The sequence below is a fragment of the Arachis ipaensis genome, chromosome B07 (assembly GCF_000816755.2).
Source record: "Arachis ipaensis cultivar K30076 chromosome B07, Araip1.1, whole genome shotgun sequence".
Taxonomy (NCBI): Eukaryota; Viridiplantae; Streptophyta; class Magnoliopsida; order Fabales; family Fabaceae; genus Arachis; species Arachis ipaensis.
The window spans coordinates 30,727,195-30,750,576 of record NC_029791.2 but is presented as its reverse complement, the minus strand read 5'-3'; the positions used below and the strand labels follow the sequence as shown (position 1 = coordinate 30,750,576).

Sequence of the window (23,382 nt, the reverse complement as noted above, 5' to 3'; positions counted from 1 at the left end):
TCTCATTAAAAAGCTTGGTTAACTAGTAGATGCCTTTTCCTCTAAGGCCATTCCAAACCTCAATCGGGATATTATCAGATCCTACTGCCCTGCCATTTTTTATCTACTTTAGAGTCTCTTTTACCTTGAAGTCTCGAATCCTTCGATAGTAATCAAAGTTTTGATCTTCTTCCCTTGTGCATAACCGACCAAGCCTCGGAAAAGTCTTATATCCTTCATTAAATAACTCGTAGAAGTAGCTCTTCCACCTTTCATTAATCTTCTCCTCTTAAGACAACACCTCTCTATCCTTATCCTTTATGTACTTAACCTGATCCAAATTTCTCGTAAGACTAAATTAATTCTCCATATTATATTTAATGTAAAGTGTACAAGATCGTATTATGTCTTAATATCTTATTTAATTCAAGATAAATATAGACATGAAATAAGAATATTTACTAAAATATACTTAGTTATTAAAAAATATATTAAAATTTTAATTTTCGTCTCAAAAACTTAAGTCCCATGTATTCTCACTTTCTAAAGTTACTAAAGAGATTATTTTGTATTCCAATACTAAAATTTTAGTTCTAATACCTGACCACCACCAAACATAATACTAAATTCCAATCTCCTAATTCCAATTCCAGTCTCTAAAAAGTAAAAACAAACACTATGCATGGTAGAGGAGCGAAGAAGGGTTTAGCTTGGAGCCTGCCATGTCGAACACCCCCTTGGATTTCGGTTACTAGACCTAGAGATTCATCCCCTAGTCAGTGAGGAAAAGGGTCAGAAAAAGAGAAGTAAGGGGAATCAGGCGTATGCAAAGAGCTTTTACTCGGTGTTCCGTTGGAAGTATCGGCATTCGATGACTCCATACATCGTAAATACTGTATAAGTCGTCTCGGCAAATGTCAAGTTCGGCCCATACAATATCAGGAGAGGTGTCATTAACTTTAGCTGCCTGAAGCAGAGGAAGAAGACAATGAGCAAGAAGTAAACAACAACACAAGTGACATACATAGAGAAAATGCTGGAAAAAAGAAAACACAGAAAAAAATACAGCATACACCACAGTCACCTATAAAGAGAAGAATACAAAGAAGATCAATAAAAATACGAAGAAAGGAAAACAACAGCATACCACACAACAGTAAACACAGCCAGAAAAAGGGGGCAGCAATCCAACAGCTAGCAAGAGAAACAACACAAAAGGAAAACAACAAGCAACAGAAAATAGATATGAAAATGTTAACCACAAAAAACCGGAACACTAAACCAGTTGACATCCAAAATAAGAAAATGCAAGAGGGCATTATGGAAGTGCAGGATCAACCCTAACCAATTGAAACAGATCCACCAAACCGAGGAGTTAATCAAGAGAGAGGAAAAGACATGATGGATACTGACATGCAAAAAGGAGATTTTAAATTTAGTTAAATATGTGGATTTGGAGACTCCCGTTATAGAGGAGCTAGATAATATGAAAGCTGCAGAAATGTAACTATCATGAGCCCTTTTCTCTTCTCTCTTTTATTTCCAATGATTATTCTATCTTGGAATGTTAGAGGTGCGGCTAGTTTGACTTTTAGGCGTACCTTAATCGAATTGCTCAAACAGCACAAACCTAATATTGTCATTCTCATGGAAACCAAAATAAGTGGTGAGAATGCCAAAAGAGTTATCTGAAGGCTTGGATTCAATAACTACATTATAGAGGAAGCTCAAGGTTCATAGGTGATATTTGGATATGCTGGAACAGACAAGATCTATTCATTACACCTATAACTTCAAATCAACAATTTATACATGCTAAAGTTAAATATCATCACAAGGAGGCCTGGTATCTGACCGCCATTTATGCGAGCCCTCAACCTCAAAACAGAAGAACTCTCTGGCCTGTTTTGGAGAATATTGCTAACAATCTAGACAGGCCGTGGCTTTTAACAGGGGACTTTAACGAGATTAAGAGTTTTCAAAAGACTTAATAGAGCCCTCTCAAACCATACTTGGAGAACTAAGTTTCAAGAGGAGGTGGTCAATGTCCTCCCAAGGATCAACTCGGACCACCACCCCTTCCTCATTACCGATGAAGGGAACCACTCCAAGAAAGAAAGAAGACCTTTCTGTTTTGAGATTATGTGAACCCTACAAACTGATTTTAAGCCATTTATGCAACAATATTGAAGGAAGGATGAGAGGCTTCCTACTAACCTCAACTACACGAGAGAAGTTCTGTTAAGATGGAACAAAATGACCTTTGACAACATCTTTAGAGAAAAAAGAAGACTCATGAACAGACTGGCTGGAATTGAGAAAAGCTATAATTATGGAAGAAACCGATTCTTGAAAGAATTAGAAGAGGCTTTGAATAAAGAGCTTAGTGAGATTCTGGATAAGAAAGAAGTCTTTTGGTTGCAAAAATCCAGAGAACAATGGAGTGTGGAAGGAGATAGAAACACAAAATTCTACCATACAAAATCCATCATAAGAAGAAAGAACAAGATTTTGAAGCTCAGAAGCCCAAGCAGGGAATGGATTGAAAAAGAGCACAAGCTAAAGAAACACATCACAGATTACTACCAAACTTTGTACAAAGAGCAGGTAAGTATTTGTCCTTTAGCTCTAGATAATTTGAACTACCCTAATACAGACTTGGTTGTTTGTAGGAATATGGAGAGCATGCCTACGGACTTGGAGACAAAGCAAGGCCTGTTCAGTATAGGTTCTCTCAAGGCTCCGAGGGAGGATGGATTCCCTGCAGCTTTCTTCAAGAACAACTGGGAGATTTTAAAAGAAACAACATGCAACTATATAAAAGAATGTTGGAGAAATCCTCGCATCATCAAAGAATCAAATGCTACTCTCATTGCCCTAATTTCAAAGTTGCTACATCCAGAATTCATCTCACAATTTAGACCTATTGCACTATGTAATGTTAGATTCAAGATCCTAACCGAAATTCTTGTTCAAAGAATCAAGCCTCTCCTCAATGAAAGGATAAGCCCTCACCAATCAAGCTTCATTCCCGAAAGAAAGATACAAGACAACATCCGCATAGCTAAGGAGCTCATGCATTCCATGAAGAAGATGAGAGGAAATCAAAATTTCATGGCAATTAAGATTGATTTTGAGAAAGCCTATAATATGCTCGATTGGGAATTTATTAACAAAGGCTTTACAAATTCAAACTCCCCCCCGAAAGTCAGTAGCATCATCATGGAAGGAATGAGGTCAGTGAGCTATAACATCTTATGGAATGGAAGCAAAACAGATATTTTCTACCCTACAAGAGGCATCAGGTAGGGAGATCCATTATCATCCTACCTTTTTGTCGTATGTATGGATAAGCTCTCGCACTATATTGAACGAGAAGTGGAGAAAAGAAACTGGAACCCCTTTCAAGTAGGTAGGAACAAATTAGATGTCTCTCATCTAATGATTGCCGACGACTTACTTCTCTTTGTGGAAGCCACTGACGAACAGATGGATTGCGAAAAGGAAGTTTTGAAAAATTTTTGCAAGGCATTAGAACTTAAAATCAATAATGCAAAAACAACCATTTTTTTTTCCAAAAACACCCCAGCAAGCACAAGACAAGCATATCAGCAAAACAGATTACAAAGAGAACAATGCGCTTGGAAGGTACCTAGGAGCGATGCTCAACAACAACATATCAGGAAATGAGAACTACAAGGTGGTGCAAGAAAAACTAAAAGGCTGGAAAAGCAAATGTTTTTCTCTAGCCGGCAGAATTACTCTAGCTCAAGCAGTCATCTGCCCCAGTATCAACTTTGACATGCAACACAGCAGAATCCTGAAAACCATATGCAACAGTATAATGAACTTCAAAGAGGGTTTATATGGGGGGATGATGAAAATAAGAGAAAAGTACATACAGTCAATTGGAAGACCTTCTGTTCCCTAAAACATGAGGGAGGGCTAGGGTTTAGAAATCTTAGCCAAATGAACGAAGCCTTCTTATTAAAAATCATATGGCAAATTTGGGAGAACCCCAATTCTCTCTGGGCAAGTGTTCTTATTCAGGAATACTATAATGGAAGTAACCATGTCATTTTTCCAGAAGCAAAGAGAGGAGATTCAATCCTGTGGAGGGACTTAACAAAGCTCTGGCCCATCTTCAAGGAATCAGTAGTGAAGCAGATCGAAAATGGACATACTTTTCTATTCTGGACAGATTGCTGAGTGCAGGGAGTAGACAACCTACTCAATTATACAAACCATCAAAATCCTGACCTATAAAGTACAGTTTGGGAATGGAGGAATGAAACAGGAAATTGGGACGGAGAAGGAATCAGAGACTATTTAATTAAAGATATTGCGCTGAAAATCCTGGCACTGCCCCCACCACGAGAGGAAAACGGAGAAAATAGGCTGGCGTGGAAGCACTCAGAGGATGGCGATTTCTCGGTCTCTTCAACATACAAGGCTCTGGGCACTAGCGAAGTGGACAAGCCCAGTAACAAACAACTGGACCAAGCTCTGGCAATGGAGGACCCCACAAAAGGCGAAAATCCACATGTGGAAGATGATGCACGATAGAATATTTACCAATCAAAGAAAGGCAAGAATGTTTAGAAGCAATGGGGCCTGCCAACTTTGCGATGGAGGCAAGGAAGACACTCTTCACGCTATGAGAAGTTTTTTTTTTTTTTTTGGTGTTTTGACGGGGCTTAACGCCCAAGAAAATTAAAAATCAATGATAAAATGAGGCAAAGATACCCCTCTAGCATCATCATTTATAATGTTCCTTAGCCCTGTTGGCATAGTGTCTATGAAATGAAATCCAAGGCATGCTTGTAAACTTTTCTTCGCAAGCCAGTCGGCGCTTTTGTTTCCTTCCCTATATGTATGACAGAGTTTTACATTCCAGTCTCTTTGTATTAACTGGCTGGTGCTTCTTATAATTGTTTCCGGATGATTGTCCCTTTCTTTTCTTTTGCTGAGAATTTGGAATGCAATTTTTGAATCAGTTTCTAGAATGATTTTTTTGAATCCCAAATCCCAAGCTAGTTTCAATCTATGGAGAATTCTCCAAGCTTCTGCCGTGAATGCTGTTCCTTTGCCAATATTCGCCAAGAACCCCGCTATCCATCTTCCACGGCTATCCCGAATCAAGCCTCCACACCCTGCTATACGGTGCTCCTGTGAGACTGTTCCGTCAGTATTGATTTTTAGCCATCCATCCTCGGGAGGTTGCCATGCAATATGTATTTCTTTTTTCTTCTGTGCTCCTTTAAGGATATTGACTTTTTCAAAAGCATTATTGATCCTTTGCAGATATTCTTTAATCCATAAATGTGCATTGTTTGGTCTTCTAAAAGGGGGGTCAAAGATCTCCTTATTCCTCCATTTCCATAGCCACCAGCAAGTCACAACAAATTGGGACAGCCATGGCTGTGCATTAGCACCGATTTCCACTGTAAGATTCCAGCAGATCCATGTCTCGAAGGGAGCTCTATAGAAAGTGGTTATGTGAGAGGGTTTCACTAACTGCCGCCAAATTCTTGATGCTTCTGTGCAGTCCCTTAATGTGTGGAGTAGTGTTTCTGGATTATTGGGACATCGGTGGCAGTTTGGATTTGCACCAAAGATCTTATGTCTTTTTTCTGAGGTCATCAGCTTGTTTTGAGTTGCTAACCACATAAAACATTTTATACGCTGGGGGCCCTTCCATTTCCATATAAGATTCCAGGTTTGGTCTTGATTTTCATTTGCTTGCGAGAGTGTTTTATAAGCACTGGCTACTGTGAAGTTTCTATCTTCGGAGGGACTCCACATGATCTTGTCCTCACCTAGGCTCTCTTTCGGGGGATGGCATGCAGTAATCTTTAAAATTTTGTCTTCAGGAATGAGCTCCCTTAGAAATTCCAAGTTCCATTCTCCATTTTCTAACACTGCATCAGCCACTTTCATATTGAGAAGGGAAGCATTTATTTCTTGTACATCCTCAATAAGAGCATTTTCATGATACAACCACTTATCTCTCCATAGAGAAGTCGACTTACCATTTCCAATAGAAAACCTCAGGTTCTCTTTCATGTCTTCTTTGATCTTTATCAAATCTCTCCAAAACTTTGAGTCAGATGCCCTATTTTCCATGTTCAGGATTGAATCTTTTCCCCTTCCATATTTATTGAAAAGGACTTTCGCCCACAGTGTCTCTCTTTCGTGCATTAACCTCCATACTTGTTTCATAAAAAAGGCATCATTCATGATATGAAGCTTTCTCATGCCTAGGCCCCATTTATTTTTGTTTTACAGAGAGTGTCACATTTCACAGCATGCAGTTTTCGTGTGTTTGAGTTTTCTCCCCAAATAAATTTTCTCTGGCATTTTTCCACTTCATTGCAAATTCCAATGGGAATTTTTGTATGTAACATATCAAAATTGAGCATTGGGCTGATTACAGTTTGTGCAAGAGTGATGCGCCCTGCTAAGGATAGGCAATTGGCCTTCCATCCTTTTAATTTGCTATTTGTTCTTTCAATAATGCTTTTAAAGTTCAGGTCTTGTGTGTAGCAACAAAGGGTGATGGTCTGATTGTATTCTTGGCAGCACCTCCACAAATGCATTTGAAAAATTTGTTCGCCACTCTGAGTTGCATAAAGCTCGATCCAGCCTTTTATAAACTCTTTCTTGGCCTTCTCTTATCCCCCCCTTCCATGTGAATCTTGATCCTGAATAACCTACGTCTATGAGGTTGCATTTGTCAATCCAGCCTCTGAAACGTCTACACGCATAGGCATCATTTCCCCCTCCTCCTTTCTTCTCACTTTGCTCTGCGATGTCATTGAAATCACCTATCATCAGCCACGGTAAGTTCATGTTTCTTGAGATGTTGTGCAAAAGCTCCCACATTTCTTTTCTTTGTGCTTCCTGTGGACTTGCATACACAGCCATAAGGCTCCATGTCCTCCGCTGATTGTTTTCAATTTTCATATGCACAAATTGCTTGTGCGTTGACATAACTTTGATTTTGAGATCATCGTTCTTCCAGAGGATCCAGATCCCTCCAACGAAACCGACAGCTTCTTCGACAATGGCATGATTGAATCCCATTGCCTTAATCACCTCTCTTCCTTTATTTCCGCTACATTTGGTTTCTACCAGAATAGTGAGGTCAGGTTTCTTTTGGTTTTGCAACTCTTTGAGGGTGCGAATGGTACTTTTGCTCGCTGCCCCTCTAATATTCCACATCATGATCATCATTATATGACGCAAAAGTCTTATCCAAAACTCTAAGCCAAAACAAAGGCACCCTAACCCAAAAGGTTGGGAAAGCAAAGAGGCTCAAGGCCTCTTAATCATCATGCATATCCTCCCTCGTTAATGAAGGAAGTACTTCTTCCTGTGCTTCTCCTTGGGCTGGTTCCCTTTCAAAAACTTCCATGGCTTCTACTAGATCTTCTGAATTTCTGGCTCCAAAGTCTGGCGGGATTGGGTCAGGCGGTTCCTCCATGTCGCAAGCCTGTATTCCAGTGGCCTCAACCATTTCAGTGATTTGAGAGTCTTGAGTTTGGTTGTTGTTTGCCCAATTTTCTTGAAAATGAACGGCTTTGTCAATAATGTTCATGCTAGTATCTTCTTGGGTTTGGGTTTTAGTCTTGGTTTGGGTTCTTTCTTTTCTCATGGTTTGGGCTGTTGTAGGGGCAAGAGTTGGGTTGGTCTGGTTTTGGGTTTCTTGCATCTTGCTATTTGTCTGTCTTGGTTTTGGGCTATTTTTGTGGGTCTGGTTATTTTCTTGTGGGATTTGGTCTTTTAGTTTTGTAGGAGTATTCCTCTCTAGAGCTCCTTTATTTCTTTTCTCTTTTCACGCTATGAGAAGTTGTTCGAAAGCTTCTACTCTCTAGGTCAGATTAATTAATCCTGGAAAGATCCAGAGCTTCTGTGCGGTGAACCTGGGGGATTGGGTGAGAATGAACTCACAACAGGACTTGTTCCTGCCCAGCCCAACAAAGTCCAAAGATCTGGGTCCAGACGTCCGACCGACCGGACGGGCTACTGAACCCGAACCGGGAGCGTGACCCGAATGTCACCCCGTGTGGACTTGGACAGATGGAAAGAAAATTTTCAGAAAAGAGAATCTGTCTGCGTGGGACCCACTCTTGTACAGACTATATAAGGGGAGGGTCCTAACCCTCTCCAGAGGTACATCATTTATTCTAATCCTAATCACCATTTCTTGTACGGACACTGACTTGAGCGTCGGAGTCCTTTGCAGGTGGCTTCACCTCTTCTCCATTCGCTAGACCCAAGGAATCATCCACCGGAGCTCTCCCGCATCCATCCCTCAGTTGCCCACTCTCTCACTACATTAAGATCCGACCCGTTCAAGCTCCCAAGCAATCGAACAGGACTCAAGCAGAGATAGAAGCCAGAATTAGAGTGACATTTTTATCATTACTTGTTAAAAAATCTAGTTCTGGAGAAACAAAGAGATTCATGAACCAGGGTACAAAAGACTCCCAAAACTGCAACAAGAAGTTTTGAAGATGATTAATGAAGTAAAAAAAGCTTACAAGAAGAATCAAGGAATTTTCCTAGTCCAGAGAAAGAAAAAAATTTTTGTCAAATGGACTCTGTCGCCACAGGATTGAGTAACACTCAACACGAAGGTATTGTGCAGGGAAATACAATGAAAGCAGGGTGTGGAGGACTCTTGAACTCGCTTGTCCATGGAGGTTAGTGATGGCAGAAAAACTCGTTTTTTGGAAGATGTCTGGCTAAGTTGTGGTCCTCTAAAGGATAGGTTTTCAAGGCTTTTCTCGGTTTCAATTCAGAAAGTCTCTGTCATAGGAGTTTGTGGGTTTTGGGATGGGTTAGAGTGGATATGAAACTTCCAATGGAGGCGTGAGTTGTTCCAATGGGAGTTGCAACTTGTGAATCAATTACACGACACTTTGAGGCCCGTTAAACTAGCCTTTGATAGAGAGGATAGAGTGGTCTGGAAGTTTGATATGTAAGATGTTTTTTCTACTCTTTCTTTTGTGCAGGTGCTACAGGCGGAAATGCTTCCGAATGACGTCACAAGCTATAGCTTCACTAAGACTGTTTGGAAATGATTAGTCCCTCCAAGAGTATAGTTGTTTGCCTGATTTGTCTTGATAGGCAGGGAGAATACAAAGGAAAGGTTGTGTCGTTTCGAAATTGTTAATCAGGACGATAATTTGTGTAGATTATGTAATAAGGATGTTGAATCTGTTTACCACTTTTTTTGTTGTGAATTTACTTGGCATGTATGGTGTGCTTGGTTATCTGAATTTGGCAGACAATGGTCCTGTCTGGGTACTTTAAAGGAACACTTTTAAAGCTGGACATGTGTTACATTTAGGAAGGAGGAGCGAAAGAAGTGGTTCATAAGTTTCTTTGCGGTTGTTTGGAACGTCTGGTTGGAGAGAAACAGGAGACTATTTCAGAACACAGAAAAAGGTGCTGAAAAAATCTACAATATGACTCTACTTCACTACAAGGAATGGAGGTGTGAGGATCCCTTCCTTTTGTTATTAATGGCAATGCCAGAAATGACATTGGAATATGCTATTGGTGTGAGAAATTACTAGGTGATTACAAGAGGTGTTGTTCTACTATTTTTTTTAACTTGTTCGCTCCACTTTTGTGTTGAGCTTCCTTTGTTTCAAAAAAAGAGTAGCAAATGAATTGCTAACTTTTCCTATAATATAGGAAGTTGCTCAGCATATAACGCTAACCAAAGGGCTGAACATGGCTTGGACCTTGGGATTGAGAAGAATCTTGGTGGAGTGCGACGCTAAAGCCTTTATTGAAGTACTAAATAGCAAGAGAAATTTAGTCATCCACCCTAATGTTCTAGTCAGAAAAATTAAAAGATGGAAGGATAGAGATTGGAAGATTGGTTTTGTGAAGAATAATGTTACACATCTAAGTTTTTTTATAAATTAAGTTTAACTAAATGAGTTTAACATAACAAAAATCAGTTATGACTAATATTATTCTAAGTCTTATTGTTTAATTTGGTTAGACTTAATTTATAAAAAAATTTAAATTTATAGCATTACTTTTTTGTGAATATTTATAAAAAAGACAATAAATATATAGATTGCCTAACACATAAAATCTTAATTTAGAATTAGGAATATACTTTTAAGACTCTCCTCCGAAGGAGAGAATACAATTACTAGTAAATGATGAACAAAGTCGCCTAGTGAAGATGTACTTTTCTTGTCGGGCCCGTAATAATACCAAAAGAAAAACGTTAGCAGCCTGATTATCAACGTGTATTAGCGTGCTTTGCTACGCAACGACGATGAGTTGAAAACTTAAGGACCGTTTTAACATTTTATCGCTTGTCTCTATTTTTTAGAAAAAAAAAAAAAAGAAACATGTATTTAAAAATGAAATTCTCGTGTAAATCTGGTTTTAACGCCAACACGTATTTGTACCGAAGTCTCGAGAGCAGCCTTCTCCTCCGGTAAAATTCAAAAGAAAAAGAAAAAAACAAAATAATAGTAATAAGTCATGCACATGAATCGAAAGCATCCAAATCCAAGTTTGTTACACCAAGTAGCAATTTCAGTTTACATGTGTACAAGAAACAAAATCAGTTGACATGTTTTGCATCAAAATAATAAAAATAAACGAAAGGGCTATGAAAGAAACATTTATATATTATAAATATAAACATACTTTGAAAAAAAAATGAGGTGAATGAATTTCAAAAAGATGAACATTAAGAACAAATCTGTGTCCATCACACTCTGAGATATAAAGAATACTTAAGGTTAGTTGATTCCCTCAAGTTTGAGCCCTTTTCTTTTGTACACCTAAAATTCATTAAAAGAGGAGGAATGTTGTGCTCTCAAGCCATGACTGAGTGTACAGTCATATCCAAGATGATTCCTTCAATCTTATTTCCCAGGAACCGATTGACGAAAAAATCCCACGATAGCCGAGTAAGAAGCAAGGTACTTTCGACCAGAGGTTGGCAAAATTATCATCCAACCTAACAAGAAGCTTCCAGAGTCTAGAACAACTGGAAAAAGAGACTCGTTGATCCGTCTCCGAAGGTACGCAGATCAGCAGGCTTTACCAGTGCTCTGCATAGAGGGCATGTCCTTTCTCTCTCAAACCTGAAAAGAAAGTTCCATTATTGAGCAGATCAGAATGCAGTTTCTGATACAAGAAAAGAACATCTCTAATATATTTTATAATTAGTCTCTTTGAACTTTTGATGGCTATCAAAATGGATAATATAATTTTTAGATTAAATTACTCAATTAGTCCTTATAGTTTTACCAAATTTGTAATTGAGTTCCAATACTTCAAAAGTTTTTAATTGGATCTCTACAGCAATTTTAAATTTGTAATCACATCCTTGCCATTCCAAAAATGTTTAACTTAACGGAATATGCTGACGATGATGGTGTGAGATGGATGAAAACTGTTAAAAATAATCTAATTACAAATTTAAAACTGGTGTAAGGACCTAATTGAAAACTTTTAAGATGTAAGGACCTAATTACAAATTTAGAAAAACTATAAGAACTGAATAATTTAACCTACACATTTTATCATAAAAATTAAAGGTCCAACATCCAAAGATTTATGGGAAACCAGTGCTTCTGGCAATAAGGTGAAAAAACACATGTATAGAAGAATAATATAAGTATCACTGTTCTTAAGGGCATCTTCATGTCTAAAATTACACCTTCAATGACAGACTTTTTGATAAGCATGTTTTATGGGGTAGGATATGACTCCTAACATTTATTTGGTGTAAAATTCATAATCTTTATAAATAAATCTTTTGTTTTGTTTTGGTTTTGTATAGGGAATCCTTATCCCCAATTTGTATTATCTTCTCATCTTAATAAAATTCTCTCTTTTTTCCAATCCCAAAAAACAAAAAAATGCAAGACCTAGAAAGCTTCATCTTGTCCGAGTTCATAACAATACATCTTAGCCCCTCACTCATTCGAATCACAAGAGGGCAATGATCAAATTCTCTTTCCTCATATTTGTTCATACAATCCATATAATTACTAAATTACCAATGTCTTGCACTTTACAGGATAAAGTTGTCAATAAACAAAACGTTCAGATTATTGCATGCAAAGTTTATCTCTTTTTCCTGTGCAAGAGAGATGAAAACCAAAGAAACACATTCTTGAGTACTTAAAAAAACAGGAACTAGTTGGAAACTTTCTTAGCTGATTTCTAGTTTTCCTCTTTAAAATAAATTAACGCTAAAAAACAACAGAATATCTAAATAAGGAATATAAGTATGAACTTACCATTCTGACACACATTCCTCGCAGAAAATGTGTTTGCAGCGCAACAATATGGGGGCATGCATTTTCTCCTGGCATATGGCACATAAGTCACCAGCAGCATTAACCTGATTTCAATGAATAGATTTTACAATCATACTTAAAAGTGATTCCCAACAAAGTCTTCAATAACAGTACAATACCTATATCAGTATTTAGACAATTTCTCATCCTTAAAAATATAGAAACACTACAAAGGAACAGCTAAACAGAATGGCAGAACACTGCATGAACAACATTGTCATTAGGCTCATTCCACTGCAATCACAAAGAATCCCAAGGAATGCAGCCACTAATGCATCTTGAAGCACTATCTATCAACAAGTGCAAAGATAACAAAACGGTCTCTGAAAATTCTAACATCTCAGCTTGCAAAAATATACATTGAAATGGCCAAAAACACACATTGCCATAAGGCTCCTCCCATTGCCTATGGCATAAAGAATCCCTGCTAACATGATCATTAGAACCAATTACAAGTCTCTCCAGTACAAAAGCAAAGTAAGGATATCCATGGAAATGATAGGTGTAATTACTTTGGAGGTCCTATAGTTTCACTTAATCTTTAATCAGTTGCCTATAGTTTGAAACTTTTTAGTCATGCATATCCCTACATTATAAATAAGTTTGCAAGCGAGTCCCTAGTAACCACTGCTGCACCAAAAAATATTAGTGAATAGATGCCAGGTAGGGATGTAAATGAAGGTAGAGTCTCTTGCGGAAGAATACCCCAAATATGCTCTAGAAGGTTGATCTATTTGCAGTGGTAGCAATGCAGAATATAGATGTGCCAAATCCAAGTGTGGATTTCAATGTGTGGGGCAGCAGAAGAGTGGGTGAGTTGGAATGGGGTGACATAGAAGGATCTAGTGAGTTGGAAGCTAAGTCCAAAGTGAATATTATGTTTAATGTAACCTTTTAGGAATGGTGAGTTGTGATTAGGGATTCAATTGAAAACTTCTTTCCAATGTAAGGAACTTGATTAAAAACTTTTAAGAAATAAGAACTTGATTATAAATTGAGAGAAACTAGACCCCTAGGGACCTCTAAAGTAATTAAACTGAAATTACCAAAGATAGATGCAGTGAACCTGCACAAAGGCACATTGCCATAAAGCAGATCCATCCTTAATACTATTAAAACCTGAGTAAAGTGACAAATAAACCTGAGGCTTTATACTTCGGACAGATTAGTCCCTAAAGAAAAAAAAGTATCAATAAAGTCCTCTAGGATAGCAGATGTGGACACACTACCTTCAAATTAGCCCTTATGATTAGGGTAGAAGGTCTGAATTTGATCTAACTTGTCCACGTTTGTTATATTGGAGGACTTTATTGGTACCTCTTTTTTCATTAGGGATTAACATGTCTGAAATGTAAATTCTCAGGGGTTTATTTGTCACTTTACTCTTAAAACCTCTAAAATAGCTCATAATTATTTCCAATTTTTTGAAGGACAAGTTGAACATTCCCAGAAGACAACAAAAAAAAAGCTTAAGATAAAAATATAAATATTTTCATGCGTGTGCATAAAATTGTAAAATTTATCAAAACAAAAATGGTTGAACAGACCAATGAGTAGTGGCCACGGAAAGTGGAGAAAAAAAAAGCATAACAAATAAAGCTTTCAAAAATAAAATATAAAAAATAATAATAATCTTATGTCAAAGGTACAACAAATAAAAATTAAGTTTTCTTCAAAAAATCCCTCTCCATATTACCCATAAAACTAATGTTCTACTTTAGTACAACATTACCAACTACCAAGTCGGCAAGTCCTAACTAAATATTCCACGAGGGAAAATTAAGTTGTGTGAGATTATGTGATAAATTTGATTCATACATCTATGCTATACTAAAGGCACAATTAATCATTTCCATGTGAGTAATTTATTTGTAAGTAATTTTACAGACCAAAGCTGCATTAACTGATTGATGAAATGTGTTACTTGGAGGAGAATAGCTAACAACAATCCTCTTCTTATGTATCTACCACTTACACACCATAACTTAAATGTGTTTTACAGGTTTGCAAGTGGTTAGAAAAATAAGAACTAACAAGTTTTAACTAGCATATCATCAAATAAAGCAGAATCAAAAAATTATATACAACAGAAAATTTTTGTTTACAAATGAATTTATTCAGATGTTAATATGTGTCAAAAAACTGGAAATATTACCTGCTCCATTGTGGCATTAACCCCATAATGAACTTCCTTTCTTGACAATGCTTTCAAGGCAGATAAAAAGCATTGGACCTAATAACCACATAGAAAGTTAAAGACAATGGAAACAATTAGCATCATACACAAGTACCTTCAAACGCTGAGCAAGGAATACTAATTTTGAAAAATGGAAACATACCTTCTCAACAACAGATGTTAGCTTGAAAGTTAAATATAACCCTGTGGTCAGGGATGAAAAGAGACTGCCGTATGCCCTGTTTAAGAAAAACCGGTACCAAACAGGTGTTGGTAATAAGGCACGATACAATAGCAGTGTGTACTCAACCAGCGTTAACATTTGAGCCTACAAGTAAGACAGACAATTTCAGATATTGTAACTAGTTAACTATAACCAGTAATTATATACCTGTTTTATATGGAAAATACTAATCACCTGCCGACGGAAGCTATGACCTCTGCCACTTTTGTAATATATTAACAGAATACACTTGAAGGCCATTGCTGCTTGCCGCACCAATGCATCTGAAAGTCAATATACGTGATGAACATTACTACCAAGTAGCAACAAAAATAAAATGATTAATGATTCAAAGCTACAAAAATGAACAATACACGGAAGAGATGTGATGCTTAAGCAATCAACTAAGACTACAAACGTTGAATATGGATATAAATTAAAGGAGATTCAGAAGATCTAGCTAAGTTTGTTGACTAGATCAAATCAAAATCAGATTCCTAATTCCTTTCATGAATCTTTTATGTAAATAGAATTAGTTATAAATCTTTTTCTTTTTTGGTTTATCTTAAGTTTAGGAATTTTATGATTAGAAATCTTTCCTTTATTTTAGGCTAGTATTTTTTCCTTCTTTCCTATTTTCTAGTTATTTCTATTTCTGTAATTCCTCTATAAAGAGGATGATTCCCTGTATGTACATTTGACAGAACATTATATTCAAACACTTCAACTTGGTATCAGAGCAGGATCTCTGCACTGTGCCTCTGATTTATAGCTATGTCTGACAGTTCCTCAGTCATTAATCCTGAACAAAAGGAGAACACCACTCCTACTCCATCAGATTTAAAATCTGAACAACGGGTACTAGTTAGTGGTGACTCCCATTCAGTTCAGATCACCACATTTTGACCCAATGGGTCAAAACTACCTTAGGTGGTCTCAATCAGTTCAGATGTATATCAGTGGAAGAGTGAAGAATGGATATCTCACCGGTGAGTGAAGCCAGCCTAACGTCACTGACCCACAATATAATGTGTGGGATACCGAAAATTCCATGGTGATGACATGGCTGGTGAACTCAATGGAGGAGGATATTAGTAGTAACTACATGTACTATACCACTGCCAAAGAATTATGGGATAGTGTCAAGGAGATGTATTTTGATCTTGGGAATAAATCCCAGATTTATGAACTTACTCTAAAAGCTAGAGAAATTCAACAAGGAAGTGACAATGTCACCAAATATTTCCACACATTAAAGCAGGTGTGGCAGTATCTTGACCACTTCAATAACTACAAGTGGAATTTAGCCGCTGATGCAAAACACCAACAAACAGTGGAAGAAGGGAGGATATTCCAATTTCTTGCAAGCCTCAACGTGGAGCTAGATGAAGTTCGTGGAAGAATTATTGGAAGAGCAATCCTACCCTCAATTGGAGAAGTATTTGCTGAAGTTAGAAGAGAGGAAACTCGTAGAGCTATGATGATGGGAAAAGGCAAGACAGAACAGATTTCTTTGGAGTCTAATGCACTCTTAGTGGCACCTACTCCACTTAAAAGTTCATCAAATCAAAAGCACCCCTCCAATCTTTGGTGACCACTGCAATAAACCTCAGCACACCCGAAAAACCTGCTAGAAGATTCATGGAAAACCAGCACATCTTAAAGGCAGCAAACCTGGTCCCAAATACGATCTACTCCAACTGTTCATGAGGCTGAAAAATCATCCTTGAGTAAGAAACAGGTTGAGCAGCTCATAAAGCTGTTTAATTCCAGTTCTGTGTCTAGTATTCCTAGTGGTTCTTTAGCTCAAACAGGTAATTTTAGTATTCCTATGTCCCTTAACTGCAAAGGGGACCATATGACCAGCCTCTCTCATTTATTTAAAACTTATTATGGAAATAAGAAAATTAGAGTTGCTGATGGTAGTTTTTCATCTATTGCTAGAAAAAGTACAATTAAATTGTCCAAAAACATTGACCTAAGAAATGTCCTACATGTACCAAAGCTTATTTGTAATCTTCTCTATATTAGTAAAATCTGCAAGGATTCCAATTGTGCTGTGACATTCTTTGACACTCACGGTATTTTTCAGGACCGGACCTCAGGAAAGATGATGGTAGTGCTAAGATGATGGATGGACTTTATCATTTTGAAGATATTTCGGAGGATAAAATAACTCAAAGATTTAGTGGTATAAGTTCTATGCCTATAAAGGACCAAATAATGCTCTGGTACAATAGACTAGGACACCCTAGTTTTGCATATCTCAAACATTTGTTTCCAAATTTGTTTAAGAATATTGATTCTTCCTTACTTAAATGTGAAAGTTGTATTCGTTCAAAAAGTCATAGAGTTCCTTATTACTCTCAACCTTATCATGCATCTACACCTTTCCACTTGATTCATAGTGATGTATGGGGTCCATCGAAAATAACAACTCAATTTGGAAAAAAATGGTTTGTAACTTTTATCGATGACCACACATGACTATATTGGATCTATCTTATGAATAAAAAATCTGAGGTTTCTAAAATTTTTCAATATTTTTCAACAATGATAGAAACACAATTTGACAAAAATTTCAATATTAAGAAGTGATAATGGCACTGAATACTTTAATAAAAATCTTGGTGAATTTCTTCAAAAGAAAGGTATTCAACATCAATCTACATGCCTCAATACACCCCAACAAAATGGCATTGCTGAAAGGAAGAATGAACATCTTCTTGAAGTAGCACGTGCCATTATGTTCGAGGGTAATGTTCCAAAGTATTTATGGGGAGATGCTGTCTTATCAGCAGCTTATCTCATAAATCGAATGCCCACACGTGTTAAATTACTGCACATTGTTGGATAATTTCAAAAAGAATGTTCCAGCATGTAGGTTGCATTCTGACTTGCCTTTAAAAGTATTTAGTTGCACTGTGTTTTTGCATACACCTTTATATCGAAGTAAACTTGATCCAAGGGCAGAAAAATGCATTTTTATTGCTATTCCCCAAGTCAAAAGAATTATAAATGTTTCAATCCACACACCAAGAAATTTCATGTAAGCATGGATGTTACTTTTTTGGAACATGAAACCTTTTTTTAGAAAAATTCTCTTAAGGGGGAGAGCCTAAGTGAAGAAAATTTTTTGCATGAACCTTTACTCACTCCTACCTTACATATTGAGGATACAACTTTCACTGATCAAGTAAATTATGAAACAATTGCAAAAACAAGATGTGGAAAACCAATTCTGAAATTGTGTCAGAATTAGTTGGAACCCAAACAGGAAAAGAAATACCACAATCAGAAAAGGAGCTTCGATATTATGTTCGGAAATATCCTAAGAAGACTAGAGACCAGCCCATCATCTCTGTACCAACCCAATCTGAAAACCCGGAAGACGGCCCAACTATAGTACTTCAGGAACTTCCAGGTAAATCTGAAATTGTCAATTCTAATAATAACTTACCAATAGCCCTTAGGAAAGAAACCAGAACCTGCACCAAAAAGGTACTCAAAACCAGCACCAACCATCCTATTTCCAATTATGTCTCTTACCAAAATCTCTCTCAAAAACATCGAGCTTTTACTTCAAAAATTACAAATCTGTTTGAGCCTAGGAACATAGAGGAAGCACTAGATGATCCCAACTAAAAATTAGCAGTGATGGAAGAGTGGCATGCACTCAAGAAGAATGAAACTTGGGAGATTGTAGATCTGCCACAGAATACAAAATTAGTTGGCTGCAAGTGGGTTTTCACCATCAAATGCAATGCTGATGGAAGCATAGAGAGGTATAAGGCTAAGGTTAGTAGCTAGGGGATTTACACAAACCTATGGAGTAGACTATCGAGAGACTTTTGCTCCAGTTGCTAAACTCAACTCTGTGCGGATTCTCTTATCTCTTGCTGTGAATTACAATTGGCCTTTACATCAATTGGATGTAAAGAATGCTTTCCTGAATGGGGAGCTAGAGGAAGAGGTGTTCATGAAACTTCCACCTGGATTTGAGGCTGAACTAGGGAGGAATAAAGTGTGCAAACTAAAGAAATCTCTCTATAGATTGAAACAATCTCAAAGAGCTTGGTTTGAATGACTTGGAATGGTGGTGAAGGGACTCAGTTATACTCAAAGCCAAGCTGACCATACACTTTTCTATAAACATTCAGCAGCTAATAAAACTGCCATCTTAATTGTATATGTGGATGACATTATTCTGACATGTGATGATTTTTTGGAGCTAAAAGACTTGAAGGAGAAGCTTGCCAAAGCATTTGAAATCAAAGAACTTGGGTCATTAAAATACTTCCTTGGAATTGAATTTGCAAGGTCTAAGGAAGGCATTTTTATGAACCAACGAAAGTACATCCTAGATCTTTTAAAAGAGACGGGATTACTTGGTCGTAAAGCTGCTGAAACACCTATAGAGCCTAACTTAAAATTGAAGCCAGCTAAACCAGAAAATGTAATGGACAAAAGGGGATATCAGCGGTTGGTAGGGAGGCTAACCTATTTATCCCATACACGCCTAGATATAGCCTTTGCTGTGAGCATGGTAAGCCAGTTTATGCATTTACCTGGTCGAGAACACATGGATGCTGTCTTTAGAATCCTAAGGTACTTGGAAGGGTCGCCTGGGAAAGGGTTACTCTACAAAAAGTATGGAAATCTTCACATAGAAGCCTATACAGATGCGGATTGGGCTGGGAATGTCATGGATAGAAGGTCAACATCTGGGTATTGTACTTTTGTTGGCGGAAACCTAGTTAGTTAGAGGAGTAAAAAAGAGTGTTGTGGCACGAAGTAGTGCAGAAGCTAAGTTTAGAGCAGTGGCTCATGGAATATGTGAAGCACTATGGGTAGAACAAGAACTAAAAGTTCTCATTTCTCCACCAATGAGGTTGTATTGTGACAACAAATCTGCAATTTCTATTTCTTATAATCCAGTGCTGCATGATAGAACTGAACATGTTGAAGTTGACAAGCATTTTATCAGGAAAAAGATTGAGAGAGGACAGATTTGCATCTCATATGTTCCAACCACAGAACAATTAGCAGATGTTCTAACTAAAGGATTACCCAAAAAGACCTTTGATAGCATAATAAGCAAGCTGTCAATGAAGGATATCTTCAAGCCAGCTTGAGGCGGAGTGTTGACTAGATCAAATCAAAATCTGATTCCTAATTCCTTTCATGAATCTTTTATGTAAATAGAATTAGTTATAAATCTTTTCCTTTTTTGGTTTAGCTTAATTTTAGGAATTTTATGATTAGAAATCTTTCCTTTATTTTAGGCTAGTATTTTTCCCTTCTTTCCCATTTTCTAGTTATTTCTATTTCTGTAATTCCTCTATGAAGAGGATGATTCCCTGTACATTTAACAGAACATTATATTCAAACACTTCAACTATTTCAATAGCTATAGATTAGTGGACATAGAAATTTGATAGCTGAGATCTTAAGATCACTTCTACTTACAGAAACTCCAGATCTACAACACAATTTCAGTTAACTTTCCCTTTTTAACTTTAGTATGCTAGGATGAGGATTACATGAGTGATTGGGAAATGACAATGGATATCACACAAACAAAACTTGATCCGAACACACAAAAAAGGAATAAAATACATCTTGAATGTAGATGAAGTACAATAAAATAGAAAATAAAACTTTATGCTGAGACAAATTTAGTTAAATTACTATCCTACCGAATAATCAAATATAAAGAATCCGTTGTGTTGTACCCATTTTCATGTGACAAGCTTTTAAAACAAAAATTATGAAAAAAACTGAAGGCATAATTTCGGCATTATTGATCAATCAATCAGCTGCCAAATTACACTGAAACTTAATGAAACCCTTGCATATATCGGTCAGGCATCCTGTGATAAGGACATTTTTATAATATACTAGAGCAAATAAAAGTTCTACACAAATTCACTGTAGCAACGTAATGACTGAAAACTGCATACAAAGAACAAGTTCATACCATTAACTAAGATGATGAATATTGCATGCCAGAAAGGATTTGCTTTTGGGGGAACCAACACCAGTGGGTATAAAAGATCATCATTTCGATACCACCAATAAATGAACATCACATGAAGCATGAAGGCAATAGATATACCAACAAGAACTGACACTTTCCTATCCCCCTGCATAATAAAGCATGTATTAAGCCTCTCATTTATTTATTTATTTATATTTAGGGTAAAAGGGGAGGGAGGTTTACAAAATAGGAACTATGAACTAGGTTTAGACATGGAAATTTTGGATGATAAATAAAATTCTGAGTTTTCACCTTTAAAGCTGTCTGCTTCTTAACAATTTCATTTGACTTGAACATCACAGCTGATATCCAAATTGTGACAAAGAAACCTGAAAGTTCCCAAAAATGGTTATCACGAATTAATAACAATTTAAAACTTCAAACGACGCTGAAAATAAAACTATATGTGAGAAGCAGTTAATCATAAATGATGCACCTACTCATGACAATACAAAGAAAAGGAACAACCGCAACTCACAAGGAAGACATAAAGCTTAGCAAGGTGTTCATATAATCACTAAAGAAACAAATCTCATCAACATCATTGCTCAGTTAGTTCTACAAAAATATATTTTTACATCTCTCGCACTTAGCAAAGCAGCAAAATCTGGTCAAAGGTGCAGCAACAGATCTCACCCTGCACCTGCAGGAAGGCAGGCACAACCCAGGTGCAATCATCCACACAGCTATTTTACAGTTATTTTGATATACTTGTATTATTTAATATGTAAATAGGCATCCTGAAATGACTGAGACCCAAAAAATGTTCACAGTTGCTTTATATGGATGTGGACTAGGCGACTAGCAAACATTAATATTGTTAATTTACAAAAAAAAATTTGAGGTGGACCCTGAAATTGATATTTTGTATCAGTTACAGAAAGAAAGTTTACTTTGTATTGAACAGATATTATAAATAATTAAATCACAACAAGTGTCTCAAGTAAAACCCAGAGCAAAGGAGGACAAATATCATATTAGCCATTCAAGAACCAGAATGCAAAATGCAGTAACAGTAACGGACTCATTGTACGAATTGTAGGAAGGATATTTTTTTCCTTTCCTCATATTTGTTTTATAAATCTTCCTCATCATTAGTTAGTACTAGATCCATGCCTGCAAGGTGGGAAACTCCTATTGGAGAAAACAGTAAACAACAAAAGTGCAACCTACATGTTCCTCAAAATTATTTGTGCATACTATAGCCCCTTCCTCCCTATCATTGCTTAGATTAACAGAAAACATTTAGTGCTGTAGCAAGACCAAATTTAATATGGAAGTATAGATGTTAGCCAATACTACTTACTCTGTTCTACCGTTATCATTCCATCCACCACATTCCTTTAGAATAAAGAAACAACCTAGGGCTATAAACACAACAGACACCAAGTCATATGAATGGAAAACTATTCAGAGCATTATAATTCACAAGAGAAAAATCACAACCCAACTGAATTAGTTCAAGCCACATCATCAAATTCCAATACATACTAAACTATGTATCAGCAATGGATGTAAACAATAGCAACAAACAATGCCGAGAATGTAGTGGAGTATCCTAAGAGGAGCTTTTACAACCAATTCAATAGAACAGAAGTAATGCGCTACCTTGCAAATGCTGACGGATGAAAACAACCAGTAACAAGAGTGAGAAAGGAAGAATCTGCTCAATCCACTTTGCAATCCGCTGAATGTCATATCTCTGGTAGTTTGAGGAATCCCTATTGTTACTATCTACACCATTCCCCACATCACCATCAGCCTGCCCACTACCACCAGCCAAAGACGAAGAAGAAGCTGGAGACACCAGAGGCACCCTCTCGCTGACCGGAACTCCATTGCGATGACCCTCGGCATCATCATCAATTCCCCCTCTATCACCAATCATCTCATCACAACCATCATACCCCGCTTCTCCAATCTGACTCCTTGAGGATGAGGGAATAGACGAACCTAACCCCACATTGTGATCATGCTCTCCAGCACCAATGATCCTTATTGCAACCTCCCCAGCAGCACCGTTGTTGCAGGGTGTCCCAGAAGCAACACCACCAGCATCATCAGGTGACTGAATCCGAGGCTCAGACCGCAATTCTAGACCCGTAACACCATTGTTCACAACCAAACTCTCAGAATCATGGCTTGATCTTAGAATGCCAGAGTAATCCAAGAGAAAGGAAAGTGGGGAACGTAAAGGGCTAACAGATGGTAGCCTCACACCATACCATGTCACAGTTCCACCATTACTATTACTATTAACATTGTTATCATTACTTACACTACTAATATTATCATTATTATTCACACCACTAGAAGATGATAATATTGAAGATGGTGAATTAGAAGAAATGGTGGCATCCAAAGATTCCATCTTTGCCACAAAAACAAACAAACCCTAATCCTCACTACACCTTCTTTATGTCCGATCCTTCCTCAAAATCCTAATTTTGGGTTTGATCACAAATAAATGAGAAATAAAACGTTTTTTTTTGTCTTTTCCTTTCAAATTTTAGGTTCTTTCTGTCTCTACCCTAGGACGAAAAAACAAGGTAAAGGGTTCATCACAACAAGAGGGAAAAAGGCATTGAATGATTGTAAAAGAGGAAAA

At 37.1% G+C, this 23,382-nt stretch overlaps 2 protein-coding genes and 1 long non-coding RNA gene across 3 annotated transcripts; all 3 read right to left on the bottom strand.

The window, feature by feature from the left end:
* LOC107609022 lies at window positions 452-4,696 on the bottom strand. The gene is made up of 3 exons (XR_001613048.2): window positions 3,882-4,696; window positions 3,632-3,799; window positions 452-946 (listed from the first exon to the last, which is right to left on the bottom strand). It is a non-coding gene; the product is annotated as an uncharacterized LOC107609022 (long non-coding RNA).
* Window positions 6,502-7,212, bottom strand: LOC107606916. Its single transcript, XM_016308918.1, has one exon. The coding sequence runs from the start codon at window positions 7,210-7,212 to the stop codon at window positions 6,502-6,504; it is 711 nt and encodes a 236-aa protein (XP_016164404.1).
* Window positions 10,514-23,376, bottom strand: LOC107609021 (RING finger and transmembrane domain-containing protein 1). The gene is made up of 8 exons (XM_016310840.2): window positions 22,383-23,376; window positions 21,027-21,103; window positions 20,715-20,880; window positions 14,930-15,018; window positions 14,675-14,839; window positions 14,491-14,568; window positions 12,276-12,379; window positions 10,514-11,111 (listed from the first exon to the last, which is right to left on the bottom strand). The coding sequence occupies exons 1-8, from the start codon at window positions 23,143-23,145 to the stop codon at window positions 11,006-11,008; spliced, it is 1,548 nt and encodes a 515-aa protein (XP_016166326.1). The 5' UTR covers window positions 23,146-23,376; the 3' UTR covers window positions 10,514-11,005.